At 38.5% G+C, this 22,359-nt stretch overlaps 1 protein-coding gene across 2 annotated transcripts in view; it reads left to right on the top strand.

The window, feature by feature from the left end:
• The first annotated feature begins 238 nt into the window (after window positions 1-238).
• Window positions 239-22,359, top strand: part of crb2a (crumbs cell polarity complex component 2a) — a 48,949-nt gene continuing 26,828 nt past the window's right edge. Inside the window, exons 1-2 of one of the 2 annotated variants that reach the window (XM_086301636.1) lie at window positions 239-483; window positions 20,123-20,815. In XM_086301636.1, the coding sequence (XP_086157762.1) occupies window positions 417-483; window positions 20,123-20,815 (760 nt within the window). In that variant the 5' untranslated portion in view covers window positions 239-416. Of the gene's footprint in view, window positions 484-20,122; window positions 20,816-22,359 lie in introns of those variants that run through there. The other variant, XM_086301637.1, reaches the window with a different exon arrangement.

The following is a 22,359-nucleotide window of genomic DNA, read 5'->3' as shown; positions in this document are numbered from 1 at the left end:
GAATTCAAAGATTTGCCCTAAAGCGCTTCTAAGAACCATTCCATTTACCATTTGCTTTTGTTGAAGGAAAAATTATTTACAGATGATAATATTTTCTTACTTTTTTCTGTTTCTAGGTGGGACAGTTAAACGGTTTGAGGGCCTCTGAATGAAAAACAGTATTAGCAGGTGCTAATCCAGTTCATGTTTTCCTGTTTTCTTTCACGTGGCTGATTATGCTCCAGTCTAAAGCAGGGAGGGCTTTCAGTCTGTATCCAAGCATGAGTATTGGGGCAACCGCAACACAGCGAGGAGCCTTTACATTGCACAGCAACATGCCATTACTGTAGGACTTCTTCACTTGTTTTTTTTTTTTCTACTGAAAAACAAATTGATATTTCCTTGTGGTTTTACATACCCCGGTCTGTGATTGTGCTATGGAGTTGGGGAAAGTTCATGTGAATTTAAAGACGGTGCTGCTGACAATGATGATGTTCAAATGGGGTGAGTACAAACACACTTAACACTTTTGTTTTAGAGAAGGTAACAGATTACATTGCAAGAGTAATCACAGGGATATAAAAAAAATGGAGAACTATTTTAAAAATACATATATTTAAAATATTCTTTAAGATATTTCTTTTTCTCAACATTTATTTGTTTATTTATTTGATGGTCCTGAGGAGTCCTGAGGATTCTCACTTTTACAAACCAATAAGAGGAGCAGGTCCTAGAAATGCCATGAGTGAAAAGAAGTTTCAGGGAGGTGCTATATTGTGTTCTCAACAGTGACAGGACTGAAAACAATAAGTGAGAATATTGAGAAAACATAGACATGTCCATAACCATTACTTTAATTACTAGGCTGTTGTCAGACAAATATATTTAGCAGATTTTTAAATATTAGTAGTTAATATGTGGCTAGATCATTCAATAGAGAAGTTGATTTGTTAGAGACAGAATTCCTCATTTGCTTCTAGTTTTTGTAAGCTCTATCTGTCAGATTTTACACATGATTGGATCTGAATGAGAGATTGTGCTCCTTAGTCATGCATTCCTAATCAGTGCAACCAGTTGACTGGAGAGAAGCTCATTCACACCTATATGTGCATGAAAGGAGGGCAAAAACAAGGTCACATCTTGGTCACAAAGATTTAAAGCACAAACCATGTTTTCAGCTTTTTAAAATCTCCCTTTTAACAAAAACAAAGGCCCAGCAAATGCAGGCACTTCCTGAACACCGAAGAGAGCCAGAGTCCCACTACCGATCGTCACCAATTTCACAGAAAATAGGAAAACTCTAGAGAGTATCCTGAACAGATATATTACTATGGGATTCAGGAATGGCAAACCACAGAAGTGCAATGCTATAAAATCTTAAACAGGGCATTCTTCCACCCATCCATGACATCTTCCAGCCATTGTTTCCACATATAGCCTTTGCTGTTGTAAAGTATCCCATCCACTTCACACTGCTCATGCTCATTGTATCAGGTGTTTAGCTCCTCCTTGGCCTTCTTTAGTAATGATACTTGTAATAAACGTAGCCTGTTTGCAGCTCTGGAGGTCCAGATCTCTAAATTAGAGTCCCAGCTTTGCACCCTCGAAAAACCCCTGTAGCCAGTTAGCAGATTGTCCAGAGTGTAGTCCTAAACAGAAGCCCCCCAGTACACTGCATCAACTCATTCATGTGTCTAATTGTTTTTCCCCACTCGGCAAAACACCTGCTGGGAAACAAACTCTGATAATTAAAGATTCTGTTTTGAGATGTGAAGCTGGAAACACCAGCAACCTTCCAAGGACCAGAAGGAAATTTGAGGGAAATATGAAATCAGAGGTCACTAAATTAGTATCTAACGTTGCCAAAACAATGTCGGACTCTCTAGTTTTCTCTGGTCTCCTCTCCAATCGCACCAGGAGTGACGTCTTCAGCCGCATGTTCTCCCTATATTGCAATAATCGCAAAGAAAACAGTATTAGTAGTATCCACAACTGCACAAAAGAGAAAATGTGGATTTTTAGACATTAGGTGTCTGTCATTTCTAAGCCCTTATATTACATGAATTAATAATTGATCACCAATCAATTTACTCTGCCTCACAGAAACCCGATTATTTTGTTAGTTTAAATGAATCAACACACCTGAGTTGTACAAATTGTCACAATCCTCGAAGCACAACCTGAGGAGCAGGTGTGGTAACAAGCTTTGATTCCAACTTGTTAATCAACCACAGACACAGGTATAATTTTTATTACTTTGAAAGCCTGACACTTAGCCTTGTCCTCCCCAGCTGGAAAACTCAAAAAAGAGTTTTATTTGTTGTCATTTACCATCCACCTGGGTCTTGGTCAGTTTATCTGTTTAAATGCTCAGCTCAGACAAAAATAAGTATAGTGGGTGATTTTAACATCCATGTATATGCTAAAAATTACAGCCTCGACATGGCATTTAATCTGTTACTAGACTCAGTTGGCTTCTTTCAAAATGTGAATGAAACTACTTTAATCACACTCTAGATATGTTCTGACATAGAAACTGAACATTTAACAGTATTTGCTAAAAGAAAACAAACAAACGAACAACCCCCCCCCCCCCCCCCCCCCCCCCAAAAAAAAAGAAAGAACAAAAACCTAACATTTAAATTTACAATAATGGATTACATTTCATCACAGTATGTCTTTCTGAAAGTGCTGCAACTGAATTGAACGATATAATTCATCCACTGTCATCTTCATTGTCTTGTGCCAACACAGTGCAGAGCAGATACCTGATTGGTACTCCCATAGAGGTTGATTATTTTGTTAATAATTTTACATTTTTACTCTGTACGACTCTGGATACTGTACGGAAAAAGAAAGCTTCCAATAAGAAGTACCTGACTCCCTGGTATAACTCTCAAATATGCACCTTAAAGCAGATAACTTGTAAGTTGGAGAGGAAATGGTATCTCACTAATTTAGAAGCTCATCATTTAGCCTGGAAAAGCAGTTTTATTACTCTGTAAAAATTCCTCCATAAAGCTAGAACATCTGACTATCACTGATTGAAGGAATTAAAAGCAACCCTAGGTTTCTCTTCAGCACTGCAGCCAGGCTGACAAAAAGTCAGAGCAAAGCAAATATTTAACGTTAACTAGTAATGGCTTCATGAACATCTTCGCAAATAAAAATTTAACCATTAGAGAAAAATTACTCAGAACCACCTCACAGATATATCATTATGCACATGCAAATCACTATTTTTTCTCAAATTGATCTTCAATAATTACTTCCTCCAAACCATCAATGTTTTTTTTGGACTCCATTCCTACAAGACTGCTCAAAGAAGTCCTACCATTAATCATATTTGTTTCGGTCTCAAATATGATCAACCTATGTCTATTAATTGGCTATGTACCACAGGCCTTCAAGATGGCAGTAGCTCTGGTAGTGGACTCCTTTCTTTGCTTGTCCTGCTAGACTTCAGTGCTCAGTTTGATACTATTGCCCATTATAATTTATTACAGCGATTAAAGCATGCTGTATGTACACTGAAAAAAAGGGATTGGTCATCTCTTGGATTTATGTAAGCATCTTGCGTGTATTCAACACAATTGCCTCATGCTTTAAAGTTAAGTGTAATTATATAGTGCAGAAACTACATGATATGCAGAGAGGGTATATTAAATTGTTCATATCATGTTTGAGTGAAGTAAGTCAGTAATATAGCAATGTTAAATCTTGCTACACTGCACATGATTTCATTGCGCACTTTGGATCGTGGTTTGAGGAAGGCTTCAATCTCAGTCAAGTCGAGAAGCCACCTTTACTTTTTTCAGTATACTGAGAAAAGGACATTAGGTGGTTGTTACATTTACAAAATTCTAACTTGTAATTTGAAAAAAAAATAATTTCATGTTTCTATGGTGAATGTAATTAAATCATGTAGGATCTGTAAGAAATTCAACAACTTAATTTGTTCTTGTTGATTTGACATGATACAATCTAGTAAGAGTGGTTAGTTGCGGGATTCATGAAATTCACAAGATCACATGAGATTTCAAACTGCAGGAAAATCACTGGAGTCATAAGAGGCAGACAACTACACACACACTACATGTACGCTATCGCTATTTAGATTGGTGGCATGGTGGATAGTGCTGTTGCTTTCTGGCAAGGTGGTCCTAGGTCCTAGTTTTCAAATCCACAACTTGGCTAGTTTGCAGTGGGTTCTTTCTGGTTATTCTGGTTTCCTCCCACAGTTAAAAGTCATGCAATTACAGTTAAGTTAATTGGTGATTCTAAATTACCCATGAATGCAAATGGTTGTTTGTCTCTATGTGATAGACTGGTGAGCTGTCCAGGGTATACCCTGCCTCTTAACCTATCATTTTGGGGTTATGCCCCAGCCCCTCTGCAACCCGGATAAAGATAGGAGGATGGTGGTCATTGTAAATCCATTCAATTTTTATGTTAACCAGACTCTAGACTTTGTTGAACATTATGTAATATGAAGACAACAAGTAGTATTTAAGTGACCAAGTAGTACTGAGGTAAAAGTTATAGAATAGTATTGGAATAAAATGAAAAAAAATGTGAAGGATTAAAATATTCCAAGAGCTCAACATACTTCATCTAAACATGTTTCAATCACATTTTATCAAAACAAAAAAGGTTTATTGCATATGAATAAGTTGTGTTGATTACAGATTTAAGTTTCTGCCAAAGCAAAACAATTGTGTGCAACCAATGTCCACTGTTGAATTAAATAAATCCAACATGCTCTTTTTTTAGTGTATTAAAGGTACTGCTTCCAGTGGTTTGAATTATATCTATCTAATATACTCCAATTAAATGGAGAATCCTTTTCACACACTAAGATTAAATGGTAAATGGACTGGTTGTTATGTAGAGCTTTTCTACTCTCACTGAGCACTCAAAGTCCTTATACAACTCGTGCATTCATCTGCATTATCTAAGGTTTTTAGTGCTTCTATCTAACATTCACTCGCATTCACACTCCGATGGATGCATCGGAGGGCAACATGGGGTTAGTATCTTGCCCAAGGATATTTGGCGTGTAGACTGGAGGAGCCTGGGATCAAACCACCAACCTTCCAGTGAGTAGGTGACCCGCTGTACCACCTGAGCTACTGCCAGATTAATTATTGAGTTCCTCATACTTCCACACATGCTTCCCTTAAGCAGTAGCATTTGAAGGCATTGCATACATTTTCACTGCTATGCAGATGACACGCAACTTTGCCTATCCATGAAACCAGGACAGGCAAGTGACTCATATAAAACTGAGGTTACTGTACTCCTTAAAATCTAAGAAATATGGTATCTAACCAGATGCTGACTCTGAATGGCATTACTTTGGCATGCAGTAACACTGTGACAAACTGAAACACACTTTGTCAGCATGATGCTGAAAAACTGGTTCATGTGTGTATTACCTCTATCCTGGACTTCTGTAATTCGTTATTTTCCGTTATTGTCCTAAAAACTCCATGAAAAGCATTCAGTTGACCTAAAATACTGCAGCAAGAGTATTGATAGGAACTAAAAAAGAGAGAACATATTTCTCCTATATTGCCTTGCCTTCATTGGTTCCCTGTCAAATCCAGTATCACTTAAAATCACTTAAAATCCTGCTTCTCACATAAAAGGTCTTCAATAATGAGACCCATGAGACCCATATCACTCCATAAGAACACATTACTCTCAGACAAAATAAGAGTGGGAGGCAGAGCCTTTAGCCTTCAGACCCCTCTTCTGTGGAACCAGCTTCCAGACAAACACCCTCTCTACTTTTAAAAAATTAGGCTTAAAACTTTCTGTTATAATCAAGCTTAAAGTTAGGGCTGGATCAGGTGACCTTAAATCCTACCATAGTAACGATGCATTCAGTTATTAATTATTATTCATCTCTGGCCCTCTAGCACAGCAAATCTTGTCCTGTGTTACTCCCCTAACCCCAGTCAGTTGGTGCAGGTGGTTGCCCCTCCCTAAACCTGGTTATGCTGGAGGTTTCTTCTTGTGAACAGAGGATTTTTCCTATCCCACTGTTGCTCATATGGGATCATATGATTGTTGGGTTTTTCTCTGTTTCTTTGTATTATTGTAGGGTCTTTACCTTACAATTTAAAGTACCTCAAGGCAACTGTTGTTGTGATTTGGACCTATATATTAACCTGTTTGCTCTCGCGTCATCAGGCAGAAATGTAGTCAAATGCCTTTAGTCAAGATTGGATAAAACTGACATATTGATGTTTTTAACTAAACAAATATAGAAGCTAGCTCAGAGAACTCAATAGGAGAGAGGAAGTCTAAATAAATATGAGCAGTTACTAAAGTTGCTGTAGGTTAAGTTGTCATTTTTATTTTGTCATTAGTAGTTAATTAATAATCAGAGTTGTCTCACAGAAAATGGAGACAAAATAGTGTGTGTGTCCAGGAAGAGAAAATTGTTTGTGATTGCTTATATTTGTGCCATAGGGAGTTTGACAGCTAAAGAGCTCTGTATGCAAAGGAGGAGCGACCCAGCAACTTTTCTTTAATGTACACTGGGCATTTTCAGCTTTGTTGAATTTTTGACCTTTTCCTCTGCATCACGTCCAACAGGTCCAGCTATCTGCACAATAAGCATCAACCTTATGTGTGTGTGTGTGTGTGTGTGTGTGTGTGTGTGTGTGTGTGTGTGTGTGTTCTGTGGGTTATCATAAAAAGTGGACATGTTAAAGAGTCAGTATTCACTTGTCTGTCTGAATGCATTTGCAGCTATTATTGCGTCAACTCTTTTGGAAAGGCTTTCCATAAATTTAGGAGTTTATTAATTGGAATTTTCAACCATTATTCCAAAAACACAATTAAGAGGTCAGACACCAATACTGGATAAAAGCCTCCGCTCGAATTCATCCCAAGCATGTTCTATCGGTTGAGATCAAGACTCTGTCCAGGCCAGCCAAGTGCTTTCACACCAAACTCGCTCATCCATGTCCTTATGGACCTTACTTTGCACGCTGGTGCACAGTCCTGTTTGAATAGGATGTGTCAAGCTATTCCCAAAAAACTGGAAATATGAAATTTTCCAAAATGTCTTGTATGCACCCAAAGGGTCACCTTTAAGTCTGACAAGTAGGGATGGAAATTTAGTAGAAAACTGGTTCAATTCCTTGGAATTATTAGCCTGCTTGGCTGCCAATTCTGCTTATTAATTCCGCTTTGTGCCACAGTCAGTTGATTATAGTGCATGTCCGTAAAGAGAAAAATAGTAGCATCCACAGCATGGACATTACTTTTATTTTTATTGTACGAAAGGACAAGAGAACAATGGTAAAGACCAAGGAGCTTGGAAAGAAAAGCGTCTGGACTTCTTTAAGTAAGAAGTCCAGACGCTTTTCTTTCCAAGCTCCTTAGACTACGATGACCTGGATGACTGAGAACCTTCACAGGACAATGGTAAAGATTAAACTGTGTCCAGGACAGACTTTGGTTTTTGCTATCAGCTTTGTGTTGATACATAAATCCAAGAGAAAGATCATAGGTGTGATCATATTAGAATAGGGATTGTGCTGGTGTGTGGGACTGTGGCCTATAGGTTTATGTAGTTAAATGGTAATTATGAGACAGTCCATTTTACAGAGAAACGTTTGTAGTAAGCACCTTCGCCTGGGAATAATTAAGTAACGCACTGCATTACTTTTTCTTTTTTTAAAATGTGTCCAGCAGTTGTAACAAGCAGAATTAGGATCTGAATGCTTTCTAGTGACAGACATATTTGCTTTGCCAAGAGAAGGACCTCTCTCTAAGTTCCTTTTGCTAATGTTTTTGTTTTATTTATTTACATTATTTTATTATTCATATGTCTAGTGGATAACATGCTAGAGCACTTAAAGGCCAGATTCGTGAAAGATAAGAAGAAAGCAGAGAAATGGGCACTGGACACAGCTCCAAAAGCTGGGATCAGAGGCAGCATGCAGTTGAGGCCAGCTCCCCAAGCAAAAGTCGAGGACATGGCCACAGACCCCAGAACCTCGAGAACTGCACGAACCCTCGTGGAGTCCCCACCAAACAACGAAGAATCCCAAGGCACTTCAAAATACAAACCCTAAGGGTGCAGGCCAGCAACCATGCCAAAATGCCCTGTCAAATCCCAAGGGGAGGAGAGGGGCAGTGGCGACCAGTGGTGACAGCAAGGAGTGCAATCCCCTGCATTACTTTTAGAAAACGTTTTCTGTGTAATATGTGTAATACAATGCTTTGTTTGAGTAACAACCTCAACATTGATGACAATATACATAAACATTTGACCACACACTATACAATTAATTTGCTTTAATGCAATTAATGTGATATCCTTGATATGCTGCTTGCCCATGGTGGTGACTTTCAAAGCGGAGCCAATGGGAATTCAATAAGAACCAATGGGAGAATTGATAAGGAATCAAATATCAGTAATGGAATCCAAATTGCAATTCCTATCTCTACTGACAAGCCAGATGGGGAGGAGGCAAGACTTCCTGCACCCATTTCCTGTACTATATCTGGGGCCTCAGTTGGCTAGTGGTTTGGTGCTAGGCTCACTGCGTATCAAGGTCATTGCTAGTTTTGGTGTGTTCTTCTCCCTGCTGCTCGCCACTGGTCATTGTGGACAGCCTGGGTCCATCCATCCATCCATTCGCTTATCCTTTTCAGGGTCGCTGGAGCCTATCCCAGCTGTCATAGGGCGAAAGGCAGGGTACACCCTGGACAGGTTGCCAGTCTGTCGCAGAGCCAACACATAGGGACAGACAACCATTCACACCTAGTGACAATTTGGATTATCCAATTAACCTATCCCCACAAGTTGCATGTCTTTGGACGGTGGGAGGAAGCCAGAGTACCTGGAGAGAACCCACGCAAACACGGGGAGAACATGCAAACTCCACACAGAAAGACCCCAGCGTGATGTTGGAATTGAACTCAGGACCTTCTTGCTGTGTGGCAACAGTGCTAACCACCGTGCCACCGTGCTGCGACAGCCTGGGTCTCCTTGGTATTTCTCTGTCCACCTCTGGCTCCCGGGGGGCATTGTTGGAGTCTCTCACTCTCATTATCAAGTACTTTTTATGACAAGCGCTCATACAGAGACACTCATATTCTTTTTCTCTCACTCACACACACACTCACACACACATACACATATGTATGTCTGTTTGTGTAACCACCTCTGTTTTGTTAAAGATGCAGCAACTTTTCACTTCTCCACGCCCTTTTTCTCTCTTTCTGTCTCATTTTCTTTTTCTGTTCCACGTCCTTTTATCTTTATGTTATTATCTCTTCTCTTTCATCAAAATGGCCCTCACCTCTTTTCAGCAGCGGCTCCACTCAGATAATAAAATAAAATAAAAAGAGTGACAAGAGGAGCCTCTACAGAGCTCATCTTGGCAAAAGAAAATCTGTTTGGGGCAAAAAAGCATTCAGACCATGATTCTGCTGACTAAAACTGCCGAACAGAACCGGTTAGAAAAAATAAAAAAAAAACTTCTCTTGGCACAATGCAGTCAGACATGTGTCGTTCTCCTAGCAACCACTAAGCCCGCACTCATGCATCTGTGACACGTCAGACCAAAAGGGTGACTAGCTCAGCAGGTAGAGCAGGTCACCTACTGATCAAAAGGTTGGTGTTCGATCCCTGGCTCCTCCAGTCAGTATGCCAAGTATCCTTGGGCAAGATACTGACCCCAAGTTGCTCTCCAATACATCCATTTCAGCGTGAATGTAGCTAGGAAGCACTCAGTTTAGTTTAGAGGAAAGTGAATGTTGTATAGAGTGCTTTGAGTACTCTGGGAGAGTAGAAAGGTCCGCTCCAACTATTACCATATTACTAATGAGCTGTATTGTAAAGTGCTACTGGTTTTCTAAATTAGTATGAAACATTATGGATCGTTTCTTTGTTTTACTGCAATTGTAACACAACCTATGGTGGCAAATCTCAACTTTGGTAGGTTACTTGAGTGGAAACAAGCTAGAGGTTGAAGCTGTAAGCTATAAGCTCTTCGCCACCTGGAGATTACAAGAGCAAGGGGATTGACCCAAAGAGGCCAGACGGATTACAACATGGAAAGGCTCTGGAGGCCTTCTGGTGAAAGAGAGGGACAGTAACGCTGTCTAATTAATCTCAGGTATACATCAAATGAGTGAGAAAATGTGTAAAATATGAAAAGGTTAGTAATCCAATCCAACTTTATTTATAAAGCACTTTAAAATAGCCAGCACAGGATCAGAGTGCTGTACAGTAAATTAGTTAAGAACAATAGAATAAAACAAAACAGCAAAAAATAAAACACATAATACATAAAATGACAATTAAAACAGCCCCATATTAAAAAACAACATAAAACAACACAGAGTCAACTAATAAAAACGAATAAAAAATAAACTGAAAAGGCCAGGGAAAGGTAAATGGGTGCTTTCTTATACAGTAATTTTTCTACTGTACTTAAGCACTCAAAGTACTTTGTACAACATGTCCCATTCACACATAAATTCATACAAGCTTCGCGTATCTAAGTGCTTTCTATCTAATGGTCACACACACACATTCAGACTTTGATTACTCTGTTTTCAGTCTTCCCCAAGGTTATTTTAGTTATGGAATAGCCAAAGATTCAAATGACCAACCTTCCAATTGTTCAACCTTTTCAGGCGCAACATGTAATAACACTATAATACGTGTTAAATTAAAAAGCCCTTTTAAGTCTTTATAAGGTGCTTAATAAAAATTAATATGTTAATAAGAACTGAAAAAATAAACATATGTTAAATGTTTTGTGTGTTTATATGTTATCCTATAAAGCAACACACAATGGATAAGTAAATGTTTAATAATGAAATACTAAGTAAATTAGTTGAACTTATTAATATTGTTAAATTAGAAGTTTCCCTTCAAGAATATCCTACAAATGAATTCTAAATCTGTTTCTAATTCTAAAATTCAACACTCTCTGTTCACTTATTTAAAAATAAACCATATTGTAAATATTTATAAATTTTATTACCCGTTAACTAAGGACTTAGCAAAGTCCTTATATTAAGCGTCAAATAGCTATGCTGCTTAATATAGCCATGAGCCTGGGAAGAGATGCAAATCCTTTGGACTTTCTTTCAGAATGGATATCCAGGCGTAATAAATCTCCCAAATCAAATAAGTAGAGCTACCAGCTGTGACAATCTGTGATAGGAGCAGCTAAAAGTAGCTTTTAATGTAGCTACTTATTTATTTCTATATTTATCCAACTGCTTCTTTATTTGTTAGTAGGGACTACATCACAGCAATTTTTCTGCATAAGAAACAAAAGGATATAGAAGCGTTGCTATATTATATTCAAATATACCAAAATACATATGCACTGTATGAGATACAAATTTTAAAAAAAGACAGACATTTAGTATTATTGGCTATTTCACCTCTCCTTGATGTAGTGGTACAGAGAAAAGATAATGCAATACATTTTTTAAAATACTTACTGTTCATGTCAAAGTCAAAGTCAGCTTTATTATTAAAAACCATATTTACAGATCATACACAGGAATTTGAAAGTGCAATGGTCCCACGACCCGCAGGGTACACTAAACAACATAAAGATAAAAAGATAAAAATAAAATAAAAGTCTTATATACAACACAATACAATCTTATATAAACAGCAATGTCCAACACAATCCGAGTGTTTGTGGGCAAGAGTTTGTGTGCAAGTGGGTTGGGGGAGTCAGTGAAAGGGCGATGTCCCCCTACGATGTGTAATTTGATAAGATTTATTGCAACATGTCTATGTCACTTAATTACTATGTTTATCCTATACTCCATCTTACATCAAGAAGACTTGAAGCTAATCTTGAATCCTTACAGCATCCTGGAGCACATCCAGCCTACAGGTGGCTAACACTCCTCTGGAGTCACTGTAATCTGGAAAGATCAAACGCAGTTAGTGTCTAATGTTTGGATTGAGGGCAGAAGGCACCTTAACCAGAACTGGAAATGGTAACACCCTTCTACTTTAACAGAGTGACTGTGGATAATGCCAGCCTTGAGGCCACACTTGAGGAGTTACTTTTTTTGCATGGTTATTCTGTAAATAAGACAAATTACAACATACTAATTAATTGTAGAAGAAGGGTAATAATGCATTAAATAATAGGAATAATTAGTCAGAGTTCAAAATCATTTTAATTATTAAAATTATAATTTAATTCTAAAAAATCAATTTAAAAATATGAATTTTTTAGCTCTGTCTGGGTTTGGGAGTTACGATCTCTCTTCTTAGATCATCATCCCCATGATATGGCTGAATGGATGGATGGATGTGTCTAAAGTCCATTCTCAAGACACAAATAAAAGACCTCAATAGTATTGGGGAGCTCGTATTGCAGTTTTTTTCCACAGTATCAGATTGATATTAGATTTTTGGGGGGGCATGACGAAAATATGTGCGAGTGATTGGTGTCCAAACTTCCACACTACCTCCAACATGGCTCCATCTTGTTTCCTCAAATTCTGATAAATATTATTTTTATAATCTTCTTCTTGTAAGTCAAAATGTCAGTTAATACATTAACCTGCCTGGATATCGGTAGTTTGATCTTTTTAGCATAGTATTTACTCATTTGTAAGTATCTGAAGAAAACCTTGTACTCCAGTCCACATTCCTGTAGCTCTGCAAACCTTTAAAAGTATCCTCTATGACTTAACGTGCAGACTGCTGTAATGCCCTTGTCCCACTACTATCTGAATCCACTATCATTAGATCTTGGTTTGAATTATGATCAAGGGCTATGTCAATATTTTAATATTGCATAAATATACCACGTTGAATTAGGAAAGCCTAATCCTCCCTTCTGCCTGGATATAATGGACCCTCTGTCTTTTGCACATAAAAATCTCAAAATACCTTTATTGCAGAATTTAAATTGTGTGTCAGAGATTGTATGGTGAATAGACTGAAAAAGATAGAGCAGTTGTGGTAGTATGTTCACTTTAATGTCGATTTGAGTGCCAAAGCATCTGATTTTTGTCTTAACGGTGTCACGAATTGTGTTATACTTAATTAAGATATTATTAATATATTTAGTTACTTTAATCTTCCATTTGATCTACTATTTCTAGAAATTTCTTGGGACCACCAACCCATTCATGTCTATAATTGTTTTCCCCCACTCAGCGACACACCTGCCAAGGAACATGCTGCAGTTATTGGATAAACTTTTTTGAGACATGTAAAACAACAGCAACCATAGTGTCCATTATTTGTCTAGTGAACTGTCCAACATTGAGTGAAACCGAAACTGCTGGCTAAGGATTAATGTAAATACCTTAAAACTGTAATTCATGTAAACAGTACTGACAACAGGTAACATGAATTGGAGGACACTAAAATTACTGCTGTATAACTTTTCCAAAACAATGTCAGACTCTATACATTGCTGGCTGGCTGAGTGTAAGAGTTTTAATCTTACACACCCCTTTGCAGCTCCTTTCCTCCCCTTATCTCCCCAAAACTCCATCCTGTAAGAGACTGTCTGCCCCCAGACCACCAAAAAAACATTCGAAATTCAGCAAAACCAATTTTAAAAAAGAACAATGTAGTATCTAAAACTGCACCAAAGAGTCAAACAGTGAAATGTGGATTTTTAAACATTAGGTGTCTCTCTTCTAAATCTCTGTTAGGCCATCAATTAACTGAACTTACAAAATATAAACAACATAATTCTGAAATCAACAATAGCATACAGATTAAAGCTAAAGAGTATCATCAACATAGCCTGGAGAACATTTGCTAATAAGATGAAGTTAGCTAAATAAGCAATCTCATAGAGTATTTAAAACGTAGAATGGGAGGCAGAGCCTTCAGCTAATGATGGAAGTTATTATATCTTAATCATTAGTTATTATTAATATCTGGCCCATCTATACAGTGGGGCAAAAAAGTATTTAGTCAGCCACCGATTGCGCAAGTTCCCCCACCTAAAATGATGACAGAGGTCAGTAATTTGCACCAGAGGTACACTTCAACTGTGAGAGACAGAATGTGAAAAAAAAATCCATGAATCCACATGGTAGGATTTGTAAAGAATTTATTCGTAAATCAGGGTGGAAAATAAGTATTTGGTCAATAACAAAAATACAACTCAATACTTTGTAACATAACCTTTGTTGGCAATAACAGAGGTCAAACGTTTACCATAGGTCTTTACCAGGTTTGCACACACAGTAGCTGGTATTTTGGCCCATTCCTCCATGCAGATCTTCTCGAGAGCAGTGATGTTTTGGGGCTGTCGCCGAGCAACACGGACTTTCAACTCCCGCCACAGATTTTCTATGGGGTTGAGGTCTGGAGACTGGCTAGGCCACTCCAGTACTTTCAAATGCTTCTTACGGAGCCACTCCTTTGTTGCCCGGGCGGTGTGTTTTGGATCATTGTCATGTTGGAAGACCCAGCCTCGTTTCATCTTCAAAGTTCTCACTGATGGAAGGAGGTTTTGGCTCAAAATCTCACGATACATGGCCCCATTCATTCTGTCCTTAACACGGATCAGTCGTCCTGTCCCCTTGGCAGAAAAACAGCCCCATAGCATGATGTTTCCACCCCCATGCTTCACAGTAGGTATGGTGTTCTTGGGATGCAACTCAGTATTCGTCTTCCTCCAAACACGACGAGTTGAGTTTATACCAAAAAGTTCTACTTTGGTTTCATCTGACCACATGACATTCTCCCAATCCTCTGCTGTATCATCCATGTGCTCTCTGGCAAACTTCAGACGGGCCTGGACATGCACTGGCTTCAGCAGCGGAACACGTCTGGCACTGCGGGATTTGATTCCCTGCCGTTGTAGTGTGTTACTGATGGTGACCTTTGTTACTTTGGTCCCAGCTCTCTGCAGGTCATTCACCAGGTCCCCCCGTGTGGTTCTGGGATCTTTGCTCACCGTTCTCATGATCATTTTGACCCCACGGGATGAGATCTTGCGTGGAGCCCCAGATCGAGGGAGATTATCAGTGGTCTTGTATGTCTTCCATTTTCTGATGATTGCTCCCACAGTTGATTTTTTCACACCAAGCTGCTTGCCTATTGTAGATTCACTCTTCCCAGTCTGGTGCAGGTCTACAATACTTTTCCTGGTGTCCTTCGAAAGCTCTTTGGTCTTGGCCATGGCGGAGTTTGGAGTCTGACTGTTTGAGGCTGTGGACAGGTGTCTTTTATACAGATGATGAGTTCAAACAGGTGCCATTCATACAGGTAACGAGTGGGGGACAGAAAAGCTTCTTACAGAAGACGTTACAGGTCTGTGAGAGCCAGAGATTTTCCTTGCTTGAGGTGACCAAATACTTATTTTCCACCCTAATTTACGAATAAATTCTTTACAAATCCTACCATGTGAATTCATGGATTTTTTTTCACATTCTGTCTCTCACAGTTGAAGTGTACCTCTGGTGCAAATTACTGACCTCTGTCATCATTTTAAGTGGGGGAACTTGCACAATCGGTGGCTGACTAAATACTTTTTTACCCCACTGTATATACATACATAAACAATAAGATCAGATATAAGGATATTGCATGTTAAAACTGTCTTTAGATTGGTACACATTGTTACACCCCAGCCTAGGCAACCGGCGTGCTACGCAGGAAAATAAAAATAAGGAAAAAACACACGACAAAAAAACCCCCCACTAAGGCTCTCCACCAAATTCCCAAAACGGAAGTGTCTCAAAACGAAAGTATTGACAAAACCCATTTACAGCTATTTACAACAAACTATTTATTTACAACACGGGGGGAGATCACGACCATGACATACTGAAACACAAGGCTTAAATACATAGAAGGAGCAATCAGGGAATGGACCACAGGAGGGAAACACAGCTGGGGCAAATTAGACCTGACGAGACAAGGAAACGTAAACTGAACACACTAAGATGACACAGACTTTCAAAGTAAAGCAGGAAATACATGACAGTCACGCAAAAAACAAAACACTGACAACACCGAAACGTAACAACATACACAGATGGTTATACAGTCATGTGCATACAGACAATACAGGAAGGGGCTCAGCACACAGCTTTGGGGAACTTCAGTGCTCAAAGTGAAGATGGTGTGCTTGTCCCTATCTTAACATTTTGAGGGTGGTTGATGAGAAAATATAATATACAGTTACATATTGAGGGGGCACTAGTTTGAGAAGTTTGTCTTAAGTTTGACTTAAATGTTGTGTTTGTCTCTATGAGTAAGGGCTGTGTGTAAGAGCCACACAGACTCTTTAGTTGATCTTTTTGCTCAGTAGACAATCTGGTTTTGATCTAGATCAGCTGGGATGGATTCCTTGATGAGAGTGGGTATCAGTCATTTAAAGCATTTTGAAAAGGTTGGGGTAAGAACTTTTTTTTTGGGGGGGGGGGTTGTTTTTTTTACATACACGAGACGAGGAATGGTGGGCAGTTTTGTCTTCATCTCTCAAGATTTCCAGATAAAGATGTGTGAGTACCTCTGCCAGTTGGTCAGCACAGGACTGTAGTGGGTATCCATGTACACCATTAGGAGAAGCTACTCCTTCTGTTGATTCAATGGAGAAACCATCATTCCTGATGAGTCAATAGAAAAGAGGACCCGAAATATTGGGCTATTGCAGCTATCAAATTGTACAATTAAGGTAAGTTAAGGTAATCTAGGATGCTGACAAAGTTGTTGGTTTGTACATGTTACATTTTATTGGTATGATCTGTGATGGACTGAGTGCCCTGCCACATCTGCTGTCTGCTGCCAGTACTACAAAAGTCCTCTCCAATCCTAGCATGTAGTTATTTTTATTTTTATTTAATTTCTTTTAGCTTTTCTCAAGTCTGCTCTGGTAGTCCCATAAGCTGAGATGTCTTCTTATTTAAAGGTAGTGTCTCTGGCTGTGAGCAATCATTTGATATCACTGTTCTACTATGATTTCAGTTAGTCCACAGTGATGTAAAACTTGCTTCACTGGGCACAGTGTCAGTGATACTGGTGTTCTGGCGGTTTCCAATTCACGGTAGGCTTGAGCTTGGTGGTTCCTAGGTTATTCTTGAATTTCCAAACCATTTTCTCCTCATCCTTCCCCAGACCTATCTCAAAGTCATACATCCAGAAAAACTATTTGAACTGATTTATGTGATGTTTGAACTTGGAATTTGTGGTTGTTCAGGAATGCCTCCAAGAGACCTCTCCAACTTGTATAAATCTACAATTCTCCTTTGTACATGTTTAATCTGTTCCTTGGACTTTAAAAATTTACCTGATCTGACTGCATCACTTTCTAACTTTGCTACACCTGCTGTCACTGAAGATAACAGCATTTGAGATTCTAAATCTCAAGCTTTGCACAGAGCAGTTATGGAAGACAAGAAGTCAGACACAGATATAGAATAGAGAACTCAGTAGGCTTTTAAAAAATAAAGATGTGCAGACTAAATGCTCTAGTTCTAAAAAGTTCACAGTATGATTTGACTTGGTGTAAAGAAGAAAACAAAACAGCACTGTAGGTGATGTAATCCCAGGTTGAGGTTTTGTGGTCTATGATTTTATAATGATGGAAGTTAAGATTTGTGGCATAGTATATTTACAGTCATTGATCCTTATTTCTTATATTTTTGCACATTTGTCACACTTCCATGTTTTAGACATAAAACAAATTTTAAATGTTTGATAAATCACAAATTAATGTTGAATAACCAAAAATGATTTCGTTAATTACCAGTATTGTTAGCTTAGGGTACCTGTGGCATAAACATTACATTGGGTGGTGGTCTAATAAATTTATACGCAATTGCAACTTGTGTATGCCACTTTTCACTATGATGAAAACTGGGAACATAAACTGCATATAAGAGCAAAAAGAAAGAATAACACGTATAATCTTTTGGCTTGATTGCTTTCTATTTTGTAACAGAATTTTGTAACAGAAAAAATGCAGACAATTTGTAATCATAACCATGTTTCTTTACTTTTATTATTTATCTCTCTTTTCTTTTACACTGTCACTCTGCTCCCACATTCCTCTCCTCTGCAACTCAGTCACTTTTAATATCTTCCACTCCAGTGAGAATTTGGAGCCATAACACTGATCAAAGAACTGGGGACCGGGAGGTAGACTGGGGTATTTTGGATAGTGTGTTGAGAGTGGCCTATTTAAAAGGAATGTGAACTGATTCTACTGAGACCTAGTAGCACTGGCTGATGAGGGCACACATTAATATGTATTGAAAGAATTCACTGTACTTGCCCAGCCATTTTCCCTAGATACCCACAAATGTGAAATATGGACTGATATTTAGATACTGCATATCTGCCTTAAATTGGCAGTTACAGTGTTTTTCCAGTGTAGGTTTTAGTTCCCATTAGTTATGGTCAATGGCCAAATGAAACTTACTGAAGATTGTATTGAAGAAGGATCTACTAGTAGAGGTGCTACTTGAAGCTTTTCAACACAGCCCTCTTTGGTGGCATCTGGTGGCCAGAAATATTAAGACCAGCCTGAATCAAAACGAACTGCTTCATCATGATTGCCTGCTCAAGAGAACTGATTTGACAGCTTCTGTTTGATATCATGTGACGATTCTTTGTGATATTGGGCTACCGTTCTGCTCCTGTGAACATGTTTTTTTTTACAAAAAAAACAAAAAAAGTTATTTAATTTAATAATTTTGATGAATAAACCATCCTTGTTTAGACATGGGCCATTTTTTGATCTTCCTTTGCTTGTGACTTTGTAAAAATTGTCAAGTCTGTCTAGATTACAATTAAAATTGCCATTTTGAGACTAAACATGCAGAGAAACACAAGGTCTTGACTGATGTGGAGTGGTAGGGGGTATTTGAACTTAAAAGCAAAAAGGAATTTTAATCAAGATTTACACATTTAAAGACCAGCTCAAGAACAACTTTGTCATCATAAAATTTAAACAAAAAAACAAAAAAACAAAAACAAAAACAAAAAAAACAGTAAATTATGAGGAGTTTATCAAAAAAACCAAGACTTAACAAAACGTAACACTGTACATTGCAGGAAATCTGTACAGTGGACAAACATATAGTTTTTCTCCTACGCTCTGATCGAGAGCTGTCATGTCTGCCACACACTCCAGTTACTCATCTTTGTATAGGTCATCTTTGTAACAAGACTTTGAGAATACAGAGGAGGTGGCAGTAATATGCTGAATGAAAGGGACTAGGTAAGGGAGTGATTTGACCACGGAGCTATATGTATGCTCGGAAAGGTTTAAACTGAAAAGAGACAATCTGACAGATTTTATAAAGGCTGTCCAAGTTTCTATCTATTATGATGGATGAAAAAACACAAATAAGTACTAAAATACTAAACACTAATGCATCAGTATTCTAATAGGATAATAAAATCGGATATATTAGCCTGGAATGAAGTAAAAGATATTGAGAGTCTTTTTAGCAATTAGATACAGCATATTCTTCCTCTTCTTTTTCACTCACTTCTTCTTTACTAATATTCATGCTCCAATGAACACATCCGGAGCAACTTGGGGTTCAGTATTTTGTTCAAGAGTCCTTTCACATGTAGACTGGAGCAGCGAGGGATCGACCCACCAACCTTTAACACAGAAACCTAGAAAATGATCTGCTCTACACAGCCAGCCTGGAAATAAACCCAATCCCAATGAAGTTGGGAAGCTATGTAAAATGTAAAAGAGAATACAATGACTTTCAAATCTCATAAATCCAATAGAACAGCGGTCCCCAACCCCCGGGCCTCGGACCGGTACCAGTCCGTGAGTCGTTTGGTACCGGGCTGCGAGAGTTGAGGCTCAGGTGTGAAATGTATAGTTTTCAGGGTTTTTATCGGTTTTCAGCGTTATTTTGTTATCGTTTTTATCGTTTACTCGGTTTTCCTTGGTCTTTTCACGTGTGTTATGAATAAATTTTCTTTTTTTCGGTACCGGTACTAGTTTTATTTTGTTGTATTTATCCGCGACACCTTAAAGGCCGGTCCATGAAAATATTGTCGGGCATAAACTGGTCCGTGGCGCAAAAAAGGTTGGGGACCGCTGCAATAGAACATAGAAGACATATTAAATGTTTAAACAGAGACATTAACTCAATGTATTTCCTTTTTTTCTCACAGGAACATTCTGCACAGCCACAGCAGACAGATGCTTGTCTGCACCCTGCCAAAATGGTGCTACCTGTGTGGACACAATGGATGATTATGCCTGTATTTGTGCCAGAGATGGGGTGAGGTACATGGGCAAAAACTGTGATGAACTCTATGACGCCTGCTCTTTTGCTCCGTGCGAGGACTGCAGTAGTGTTCCTGGCACCACAGAGTACCACTGCATCTGTCCAGATGGACTGACAGGAGATAACTGCACAGAGGAGGTGGATGAGTGTCAGAGCAATCCTTGTTTCGAGCCTCGTTCTCTGTGTGTAGACCAACTGAATGGCTACTTCTGCAGGTGTCCATCTGGGTATGGAGGACGAGACTGCAGGACACCTGTAACCGACTGCATTGATGAACCCTGCAAGAACAATGGAACGTGTTTATTACAACCTGAAGGGTTCGAATGCCATTGTGCACCTGGGTTTGAGGGAAAGACCTGTGAGGAAGATATAAATGAGTGTTCATCAGAGCCCTGTCAGAATGGTGCCATCTGTATAGATGGAGTGGGAGAATTTCACTGCTTCTGTGTCCCAGGTTTTCAGGGCTATAACTGTGAAATTGATATCAATGAGTGTGCTTCAAGACCCTGTGAGAACAACGCCACTTGCATTAATGAGAAGGACCACTATAAGTGTGAGTGCCTGATGGGCTTTAAAGGTACATTCAAAAGTTGCATACACACACATCAAAGAGGAAAACTGTGTCCATATTACGTTATAGGCATATATTTCTAAAAAGGCCTAAAACTATACTAATACTAAAGTGGCTAAGGCCAATTACAATTTATTTAAATGGCAATTTATTTTCATTTCATGATATGAAAACTCAATGTGGTTAACAGAGAAAATAAAGACATAAGAACCTGCAAAGGTTTACAGTGCCTTGATGCAATGAAAACAGCAAAACAACAAAGCACCACAAAACAAAACAGTAGCAATTAAGTGTATGCATGAAAGGTTTTGAGCATGTTTTTGAACGTACACAGAGTTGTAATGGCTCTCAAATGAGCAGGCAATTTGTAACAAAGAATATGACCAGAATATCTGAAAACGCACTCAGCAAACTGAGATATGGAATTGTTAAAATATAATCACCAAACAGACTTAAATTCATGAGCCCACCTTAACCAAAGTTAATCCAAGTATAGGCAGAGGCAACATCTACGGTAGGAGTTCCCAAGGAGTGCTCTCTCACATAAAACAGATGTTCATTTTTAGAAATTATTCATCAAACTGAAATGTATTATGTGCTTCCAGCTACAGGTAGGGATGTCATTTACTTTGTATTCCTACCACTTTTAGGCAATGTGAACCAAAGTCTCACATAGGCAAGACTTCCATAGTAGTAATAATACAGAGAAAGCAACAACAGTAAAAAATAAATAAATAAAAACAAACAAACAAAAAACAGATGAACAAGCAGTTGGTGACAGGTGGAAGTAAAAAGCCAACAGCCAGCAGTCTGAGATGATGGGGCCTGATTATTTAAGACCTTGTATGTGATGAGGAGGATTTTGAATTTGATTCTGGATTTAACTGGGATCCAATGAAGCAAAGCCAGTTTGGGAGGAATATGCTCTCCATCGAGTCTAATCAACTCAAGGCAACTCAAGGCTTCATTCCAGACATGAAGTGATAAATGCATGAACTACTTTTTCAGTATCACTCTGAGACACAACATTTCTAATTTTAGAGATATTGTGCAAGCTGAAGAAAGCAGTCCTACATATTTGTTTAATATGTGCATTAAAAGACATATCCTGGTCCAATACAACTCCAAGAGTGTTACTGGAGGCCAAGGTAATGCCATCCAGAGTAAGTATCTGGTTAAATACTACCGGTATGTTTAACCAAGATTTTTAGGACTGAGTACAAAAATCTCAGGGTTATTTGAATTTAGAAGTAGGAAGTTAACCTGCTTTCCAAATTTCTTCTGAGATTTTTGCACTGGTTCATTGTATATTTGCTCCCAATTTCACAGAAAGTTTTCAGGGTCTTTATAAATATATTAACTCTTCAGTTGTGCAGAAGCTAAAGAGTCTTTATGTTTTGTACATAACTGCAGCAAGGTGCTACCTTAAATCAATGGACCACGGGGATTGCCTTTTTAATTACAAAATGTATTGTGAAAAAGTGGAAAAATGAAAGAACCTCCACATTGTTAATGCGCTGACAAATAAACTTCCAAAATATGTATTTCAA

Source organism: Aulonocara sp. 'chitande type north' Nkhata Bay, linkage group LG7, assembly GCF_057382095.1.
Source record: "Aulonocara sp. 'chitande type north' Nkhata Bay isolate Kocher_YH1m ecotype deep benthic linkage group LG7, A_spYH_male_GT1.1, whole genome shotgun sequence".
NCBI lineage: Eukaryota > Metazoa > Chordata > Actinopteri > Cichliformes > Cichlidae > Aulonocara > Aulonocara sp. 'chitande type north' Nkhata Bay.
The sequence above is the reverse complement of the archived record's forward strand: the minus strand, read 5'-3'. Positions and strand labels throughout refer to the sequence as shown.